At 37.8% G+C, this 9,852-nt stretch overlaps 1 protein-coding gene across 2 annotated transcripts; it reads left to right on the forward strand.

Annotated features, from left to right (window-relative positions):
• Nucleotides 1-497: 497 nt before the first annotated feature.
• LOC138213357 (mortality factor 4-like protein 1) lies at nt 498-9,840 on the forward strand. 2 transcript variants are annotated; one of them, XR_011179517.1, is made up of 12 exons: nt 498-678; nt 1,223-1,269; nt 1,379-1,446; nt 1,584-1,670; nt 1,928-2,008; nt 2,573-2,598; nt 3,133-3,221; nt 3,984-4,085; nt 5,524-5,612; nt 6,145-6,317; nt 6,530-6,636; nt 8,089-8,176. XR_011179517.1 is itself a non-coding variant. In XM_069174411.1 (12 exons), the coding sequence occupies exons 1-12, from the start codon at nt 639-641 to the stop codon at nt 9,321-9,323; spliced, it is 972 nt and encodes a 323-aa protein (XP_069030512.1). In that variant the 5' UTR covers nt 501-638; the 3' UTR covers nt 9,324-9,840. The 2 variants fall into 2 exon arrangements, 1 of the variants encoding a protein (XP_069030512.1); XM_069174411.1 differs by lacking the exon at nt 6,530-6,636 and adding an exon at nt 9,239-9,840 and having other exon boundaries at nt 501-678; nt 8,089-8,173.
• Nucleotides 9,841-9,852: the final 12 nt, after the last annotated feature.

The following is a 9,852-nucleotide window of genomic DNA, read 5'->3' on the forward strand; positions in this document are numbered from 1 at the left end:
ACATGCCATGACTTTTGGGTCACTTTTTGGCTGAAACGGGCACACCTATCGATGAAAGATAATTCTTATGATAACTTTTAATTCCTTGGCCACGCCCACTCGCGACTCCACTAAAACACGAAGTTTTTCACCGGGAGAGACGCGTGTACCAACTTTCACGAGTTTTTGAATATGATAAAGCCTCCAAAAAAATAAATTAAAAAAAATGCAGTTGTTTACGGTGAATAATAATAAAACGGAATAATAATTCCTTGAAGAACAATACGGCAATCAGTGCTCGGGTATCAACAGAGAACATTAAAAAAAAAAAAAAAAAAAAATTAAATAAAAAAAAATATTGTTTTGTTTACAATGTAAGAAACAATACCTGCTAAGTCTGTTATATATTTTGGTTTCGATATTCTGTTATAAATCTTGGTTGTTGTTTTTTTTTTTTTTCCGAGTTTCGGGAGGAGCACGTGAACGCAGCGCAGCTCCGAGGCTTCATGGTGGTCAGGTGACCCGCAGCAAAGCAGGCCATTCTCGGCTTCTCCTTCGCCCTGGCGCCGATGTCGGAGGTGTTTGTGCCTGGAAGAAGAAATGGACTCTGGCGATGCACGAATTTGATCATTCAGAGATTCGATCAGTTGAGTCTGTGAATGGCGCCAAAACAGGACCCTAAACCTAAATTTCAAGAAGGTCGGTACCCGGAAAGAAAAAAACAAAAAACAACAACAACAACCCCTGAACACGGACGATGCCCTCGTTAACGGCTGGAAGAAGGGGGGCGGGTTTGTTGTTGTTGTGGATGCTGCTGCTGCTCGACAAAAGAAGTTATTCGCCAGTCGCCGGTTATTATAGCCTAACAAATGTGAACGAGTTGAATTAAAACATAACCCCCCACACCCCAAAAAAATCTTTATCTTCTAAAAAAAAAAAAAAAAGCTCGTTTAAAGGCAGACGTTAAGGCTAAGCTAACGGTTAGCTAGCTTGTTTAATGCTGTGTATTGGCTGCAAAAACAACAACAACAACAACAAAAAACAACCTGCGTTAAAGTGACACAAAAAGAGTCGCTGTGCTCCTTCGGTTAAACATTTATGTTCAAAAAAACAACGTAGCTGAAAACCTTCATTGTGTTATGTCGAGTTGTTTCACGCGAACATGTTGTGGTTATTCTGTGTATTATGGTGTGTTGTTGTTGTTGTTTTTTTTCCTCCTCACGTTAGTTTTCCCTCCTTGCAGGTGAAAGAGTCCTGTGCTTTCATGGGCCATTGCTTTATGAGGCAAAGGTTTGTTTCACTACTTTCTCTCCCTCTCTGTTTGGTGTATTGGTTGTTCATTAACTGCTGCAAAACAGAGCCACCGACTAACGCAGCCATGTGCGTTTCCTCGTTTCAGTGTGTCAAGATCAACATAAAGGATAAGCAGATTAAATACTTCATTCATTACAGCGGATGGAACAAAAAGTGAGCAGCTTTCTGTAGATACAGTTTGATTTTTCTGTCTTTGCTTTTTTTTTTTTTTCCTTTGGTATGTATGTGATGTGAATAATATCTCCTTGCAATTGCAGTTTCAAGGTGTAAGATGTTTATTTCTTTTGCAGCTGGGATGAATGGGTTCCTGAAAGCAGAGTTCTCAAATATGTGGACAGCAACCTTGCGAAACAAAAAGAGCTTCAAAAGGCCAATCAGTAAGTGTACCTGTTTGTGCAAAAAGATTAGAGTTTTTGAGACATTTTTTACTTTATATAAAAAAATAAAATAAATACCTGTTATGTTAATTGTTTGTAAATCATTTTCTAAAAGCTCTTCAACAAAACAACATCATTTGCACTCAATTTTAAACCTAAATTTTTTTTATTTTTTTCCCTGCTTTAAGAGTTAAAACATTCGGACAGTGCAAATGGTCAGTAAAAGCAATCCTCACTAATTCTTTTTTCTTTTCCAGGGACCATTATGTTGAGGGAAAGATGAGGGGTTTAGCACCGAGCAAGAAGATTGCTGCTGTGCAGCAGAAAAATGTTGATCTGTAAGTGTCCAGAGTGTTTTCCTACCTCTTGTCAATTCATCTGACAATAAACAGTGTGTGGAGTAATGTATGCGTGCTTGGACTGGATGTGGTGTCTGTACTCAGGCTGGATGGTCAAATCTAATATCACAATGTACTTGACCAACTTCCTCGCTACAGATGTTACGGCAATATTGTAGGAATGACTGCTGGTGCTTTCACATAATATTAACCCAATACGATTTTTGACAAATAATGTGGATATAAAGACTGAGTGGCTACAAACAAATAATACAACAGTCAGGTAAGTTCAGAAAATCACTTCACTTTACTGTAATGCAGCCTTTAAAAACCAGGAAAAAAACAACACAATATCTAACATCGAAGACAATATTGAGTCTCTTATCCAACCATTATCTATTTCCTGATCAAGGTCACAGGAGGCTGGAGGCTGTCCCAGCTGACTTTAGGTTCACTCTAGTCTCATATAACAAAACTGATATGATATTTCCCAGCACTAGTCTGTACCAAGGATCATGTTTAATATCATAGTATCACTTAAAATGTCCTTTTCTTGCATCCTAGGAAAGTGAAAAAGGCGAAACAGAAGAGTAAGTAAAATATTTGTACTCAACACGTTTTTCATTAATAGTACACCAGAACTAGACAGTAACATTTGAATATTTGAACCACAGGCTCATGCACTATTTTAGCTAATACCAAAATATCTAAAAATGGCAAAGACATCCCATCGTCTGTGTTTTTGACATTTATTTTTGCTTGTATTTGCCTTTTATTTTGCCTTGTGAGCACTTTAACAACAATACAGTATATGTAAGATGTACTTCATGACTGACTAAATTAGAGGCTGATAGATTCTTTGAAAATCACCCGGAAAAAAAATGTATTAACAAATAACATGTGTTGAAGTGCTGCTTTCTGGGAGCCACGGATATAGAATACATTACAAGCAGTTGTTTACGTGCTCATCCATTATGCCTGAAATCACTGTGGTATTTAGAGATCCTGTTATGGATCTGTTCTGAACAAGGAAATGCTTTCACTACCTTCCAATTGGATCTCACGGAACTTTTATTAAAACACTTCTACATAATTCACAAGCTGTGGATGGGTGTCTCGTTCAGCCCCAGGGCCGGGTGAAGGCACCAGCAGCGGAGAACCGCCCCAGGGACCACGGAAGAAGAGGGCTCGGGTTGACCCAACCGTGGAGAGTGTATGTATCATCAGTTAACATTGTGGAGCCACATTTACACGATGATGTTGCTTAGACCGTTAAAGGCATGGCATTTTATTTGTGGATAAAGCTGGAAAAGATTTTGTGTTTGGGAGCCACTTCACCACTTGGCTTTTGTACGCAAACCACAACTGATGATGTGACTTGAGATTATTTCATTAAACTGCCAGCTGAGCTTTGTTCCTGAAGTGTGAGCAGAATAATAAAATATTGAGATATCAGGGTTTGAAGGCCCGAAAGTGTTTAAAATGACAGTGACATTTTAAATGAAAGGCTCTACAGCGGTCCTTGATCTTTCTCATTTCATGCTGCTCAAGCAGCAAGTTCTTTGTAGAGTCAGTTTTTCCTTTATGATTGTGACCGATGTCCCCTGTGGGTCACAGTAGGTCTTTCACCACAGAGTTTCACAATGTGGCCCATCTCAGGTGAATAGAATAGCCTCATGTTCCTCAGAAGGAAAACGGAAGATAATATCGATAGCATGCAGCTAAGAGTAGAAATAATTACTGTAACTGGACACAAACCAGGCTGTCAACAAAAGATAACAGTATTCATGTGTGCATTGAAGCTGATATCAGTCACAATTTCCTGCTGTTTCATTTTGGAAAATTCTCATCACACAGTAGTTTTTGCAGTAAAGCTTTTCATTTTGTGTTCTTGTTTGTGTCTTTGTAACAGAAATTTGAAATGTTTTGTAGAGTGAAGTAGATGTGGTTACATGTGTGTGTCTTCTGTGTTCAGGAAGAGATGTTCACCAACCGTGTGGAGGTGAAGGTGAAGATCCCCGAGGAGCTGAAACCCTGGCTGGTGGACGACTGGGACCTCATCACCCGACAGAAACAGGTGAAACAAACAACACAGCAAAAGTAGAAGATATATATATATGTGTGTATATATATTTGATGTATCTTGTTTATAAAAGCTACCTGTGAGAAATCTAATAATGGAAATACTTAATTAACAACCATTTGTAAACTTAATGATCTTTAAATGAAAAAAAAAAGAGTGGAAAAACAACATGTCAAAAATCAACAAAAATCCTCAATTCTTTTGTCAGAAAATGCTTAAAAGTGCAGATTAATTCCTTCTTTTGTTTTTCTTTAGAATTCGGTAGACTTTGAAATGATGCCAAAACTTACTAACATTGTTTCAAAGTCAGAGCAATACACAGGAGGCATTAGCTGAGCAATGTAACAATATTTATTTTACTTATGCAAAATCACCAAGGAACATAGTCCCAATATACTTTACAAATAAACACAAAAAAAACCACTACATTAAAATATGAAAGTCAAGGAATAATAAAACAACATGCTAAAACATGTTATATTATATTTATCAATTAAATATCAACGTTAAAGGAAATGTCAAAAACAACACGCAGTAGTGACAAATGCCTGGAGAACTTAACGAGGGGAAGTTCAAGGTCAAGTTAGCCGGCCGTAATTGTAAACCTTATTAAAATGGAACGTTTTGAGCTCAGTCTTAAAAAGTTACAAAAGTCTTTTCCCTCCATTTTTGTCCTGTAAAGTCTCTGAATCGTAAGTAGGACTGCATCCGGAGAGCGGTGAGTTCTTTTGGGATAACAGGGTACAAAAACATCTGTATTGTAAGAAGGAGATTGATTTCTAAGGCTTTGTATGTGAGGAGCAGAATCTATTCTTGATTTTGTGTGAAGCCAATGAAAGTGTTTCTATACCGCTGTGACGACTAAATTTCCCCACTGTGGGATTAATAAAGTCTAAAATGAAGCAAATATGCCCTCCCTCCTGAAATTCCATCAGCACTCTCACAGCAGCCTTCTGAATCAGCTGGAGGCCTTTCAGAGAGCGACCTCGGCACCCTGACGATACCAAATTACAGTAGTGGAGCCTGGAAGTAACAAATGCAAGGAAAGATTTCTCCACATCGTACCGAGACAGGATGTCCAAGATCTTGGCAACATTGCAAAGATGAAAAAACACAGTCCGAGAGACATGCTTTGTACGTGAGCCGAAGAACATGAGTTTTAAGAGGTCATGTTTTGCTGTTTTATTGTGGATTTTGTATATTTTGTTGTGTATGCTGCATTTTAATGTTTGTGAATTTGTACAGCTGCTTTCTTGGCCAGGTCTCCCTTGTAAACGAGATTTTGATCTTAATGGGACTTCCTGGTTAAAAAAAAAAAAAGAAAGAAATAATATGTAGGGATCCTTGTAATTTACCTTCAGTGTTGATGTTTTGACAATTTTACCAACCTGAAGGTTTTTGACTAAAATAATAATTTTTCGTTGCTTCCCAGTTATTTCACCTACCCGCTAAGAAGAATGTAGAGACCGTCTTGGAGGACTATGCAAACTACAAGAAATCGAAAGGAAACTCAGACAATAAGTAAGTAAACACCCCGTAGTTCTCTGAATAATGTCAAAGTAGAGAAACCTGGTGTCCTGTAAAGAAAATGATTCTGACAGTTTTGTGCAGTTTACCTCAACCTTAATTACACCCTGTGAAATTGTATAGCATTTAAATGATTATGATTATTTTACAGCAGATTATGTGTTCCTTTTTCCTCTGCATAGATGTTTTTTTCTTTCTTTCTGTCTTCTAGACTGCGTTTTGGTTTTATTCATTTCAGTGGATTATGAAAATGAACTCGCTAAAATTAGATTCTTTCTTCAAAAACAATAAAATACAACGAAAAGTACCCCTGCTGTAATCTTAAGCTCTGGTGTCGTTGTTCAGTAACGGAGTCTTGTAGGACTGGTGCATTCGTGTGCTGTCTCAGATAATTAACAAGAACAAATTTAAGGTAAATAATAATAATAATAATAATAGTAATAAGTAAATAGATCTGGGTCAGAGTTCCTTGTCACCTCCGAATGCAGCTCTCTTCAGACAAATATGTAACTCTTTGTCCTCTTAGGGAATTTGCAGTAAACGAAGTGGTGGCGGGGATTCGGGAGTACTTCAACGTCATGCTGGGCACTCAGCTGCTGTACAAGTTTGAGAGGCCGCAGTATGCCGAGATCCTAGCTGAACACCCAGACATGCCGATGTCTCAGGTGTACGGAGCGCCACACCTGCTGCGTCTCTTTGGTAAAGACCCGTGAAACTCCTGCATTCTGTTTTACACATTAAATGCCGCCACAGGCGATCAGCATGCATGCAGCTCACACACACACATGCCAACACTGAGGCATTGTCTTCCATAGAGTGACTTATTAAAAGATAATGAAATTATATTATTAAATAACTATGACTTTTTTTTTTTTTTTTTTTTTTTGTTCTTTTCTATTTCTTTGTAAAAGAAATGTCGACGACTGAGAAGCCAAATTGAAGCATCATTGCTCTCAAAAGTTCATTGAAATAATCGTCTTTCTTGAAGTGCAGGCAAACTTCAAGTTAACAATTTAAAGTGAGTCTTGTAAAATGGAATATTTGTTTTCTTCCTTTTTTTTTTTAGCTGTTTTGTCCAGTTGTAAAAAAACTTTCTGTCTAAAATAAGTTCCACTGTACAAGCAGCAAATTGATTTCAGACCACATTATTCTATCAATATTGTTGAGGCATTAAAGATTACACACAGTGCGCATCATAAATAACGCATGCACAGTTACAAGACCCCACAATTATACTCAGGTCAACAAACAGAAATTATTGATAATTTCAGTTATTTTTCTTATGACTAAAATGACCCATCTGGATTCTAAATGGTAATTTAGCTCATTTGATAATAGATGTTATTCATTAGATACAAAGATCTAATGATAGGCGAGCATAACATAACCGTTGGAGGATGAACAGAAATGAATATCTGATGTTGAGCTCAATGTGTTGGCACAGTTACGGAAGAATGAAGCTGATCTCTCTTAAAAACATGACTCTTTATGAATTCTTCAGATTTCACAAATATTTAAGCAAACACAGGTTTTGAAATTAACTTGTCATATTGATGTTAGATTTGATACTCCAGTGTTACATTTTAAACCTTCAAAGGAACTCAGGTATTTCATTTACAGAATTAACTAGGAAACTACTGAGGCGCATTGCAGTCACAAAAGACCGCTCTCGTAATTATAGTGAGAAATGTTCTCAGAGAAATCATCTCTTCCTTTCATCTCCGTATTACAAGATAATAAGTCTGTATAAATAGGTAATTTGGCGTATGTAATTTTACAAATTATAAAACCGGACTCATCCTGCTGCTCACAGAGCAACTCGGTGTATCCATGGCAACATTATACTTTCTGTTTTTTGTAAAAGTTTACAGTTGATCACACAAATTCAAAAATACCCAATTATAACATAATTATACAATTAAATGAATTAAATTAAATACAATTAATACGACAGCTCACCGATAACCCAAGGATTATAATGTTCAGTTGCTATTCAGTCTGATTTTGACCTGTACTCTGAGGTGTTCCTAATATTTTGTCGACCCAATTCATTTCAACAGAGGGACAACATATTAGGAACACCTCTCAGGATAACCCAGTGCAGTTTAACAGCACCGCAAATTACAGTATCCAAAAATGACCATTTAAATAAATCAATACTTCTCTCAATCAGATGAATTACAATTAAACATGATAATCCTCACAAATGGAGGATTTATTGTTGGGTTGTTGTTTTAAACTTCACGCTTCACCTGTCAGTGGTTTTAATGTTTTTCAGCTGGAGTATAAAAAGTAATAGTTAGAACATTTACTGTAATCTGTGGTTGCAAACAAATGGACAAACAAACATAGGCGTTTTTCTTTTCTGACGCAGTTTTACAGTCACACAGTTTTAAATCAGTCCTGAATCTCCTTCAGCCTGCCGTCTCCCTCTGCAGCGCTTCTCACATCCGTTTTCTTCCACCAACAGTTCGAATCGGAGCCATGCTGGCCTACACTCCACTAGACGAGAAGAGTCTGGCTCTGCTGCTCACTTACCTCCAAGATTTCCTCAAGTAAGGTTTAACTCCCAGCCGACCACCAGAGACTCCATGTCATGTTTCGCTGATTCTCAACTGTCTTGTTACAGCCACAGTCTGTTAGTGCAGTCAGGCTTTAAAACATAAAGACATGAAATAGATTTTCTGCTCCCGAGAGTATTTTTTTGTTGTTGCCGAGACTGACTGCACCTGTCTCGGCGCATTATGACTGATAGAGCTTACATTTGGGTAGTTTATCAGAATGAATATTGAAAATAGTTGATTTTTTTTAAATCTTTTTGATCGTTTATGTAAAATCAAAACAAAGACAGAAATTGTTTCTGAATCCCACTGCGGACACAGATACACTGACTGAGCTAAATGCAGTTCTCAGGCAGTTGAATGGTGACATTTCGTACCATTACATTACCTATAGCACACGTTTTATGTTGCATTTTCAGAAAGTGCACAGTCTGTAGGTCGTGGCTTATCGGCAAAAATAAAGATAAGAGTTTTGATGTTTGTTTTTTTTCATATGGAACTGAAGTCTTCAGCTCGAGCATCAGACTAGAAAATGTATGGATTGTGAACATGCAGAGTTTTTTTTTTTCCGCTTCAATAATTACACTGTCCTTTCATGCGGACGTCAGCATTTTACTGCAGCTCTATTCTCATTTGTCATCTGGCGTATTATCCTTCATACTCATAAAGGACCAGACACATCAATTTATCTGTCCAGAAGAAGGGACAATTAACTTATTAAAACACTGTACAAGCAAGCTGTCTGACATTTTCTGAAGTAAAAAGTGTTATTTTCTGTAGAGCTTGTACATTTTTTTGCAGCAAGCACTGGAGATTTAGCCTCGAGCTGCCTTAACCTGCCAACAGTATGCTCATTTCCTCGGTTTTCCACAGTTTGTTTTTTTACAAAAAGATAGGGGCAAACAGGTTTCACCCTTTTATCGTTCAAAATTCCTTTTGTACATATCAGATGTTTGTTGGTAATTAGAAAGTAATCTAAAACACGACGACCACTGAGCTTTCAGCAGCAGCCACTTCTCTCTCGCTCCACAATGACAGTCAATTGTCGATTTCCTTCAGGTACCTGGTAAAGAACTCGTCCACCCTCTTCAGTGCCAGTGACTACGAGGTTGCCCCCCCAGAGTACCACCGCAAAGCTGTGTGAGAGCTCTCAGCGCTCCTAGCGAGACACCCCCCCCGTCCCCTCCCCGTTTCCTAGACCACAAGTAAAATAACCATCGCCACTCTTTTGAGTGCCGACTTGAATATTTTTCACATGAACTGATCCATTTCCTTCACAAAGGTCTCAGGAGTGTGTCACTGCTAAGAGGAAAAAAGCAGATATTGAAACCTTTCACTGAATCACTTCCCATTATTTTTTTTCCCCTCCCGTTTTCATTTTATATCACTTGTTTGAAAAAAACAAAACACAAGAACAAAATGTGTTTTTCTGTCGTCCGTTTCCACAAGCAGCTCTTGGGAGGTTTTGTGCATTCCAGCTAATAGATATTCGTTACGGTTGCATGTGTGTATTTATTCGTGTTTCTTCTGCCACATCAGGTGCAATTCAATGCTGGACCACATGGGCAGCACTCAGCAGTCAAAGGTTTTGTATCTGTATCTTGTGTATTTGTATCAATTTGTAAAAAAAGAAAAGAAAACGTGTCTCTACACATTCTCTACATTGTTTACTG

Source organism: Embiotoca jacksoni, unplaced genomic scaffold, assembly GCF_022577435.1.
Source record: "Embiotoca jacksoni isolate LCO1_2020_lvr unplaced genomic scaffold, fEmbJac1.0.p SCAF_6, whole genome shotgun sequence".
In the NCBI taxonomy this organism is placed as follows: Eukaryota; Metazoa; Chordata; class Actinopteri; family Embiotocidae; genus Embiotoca; species Embiotoca jacksoni.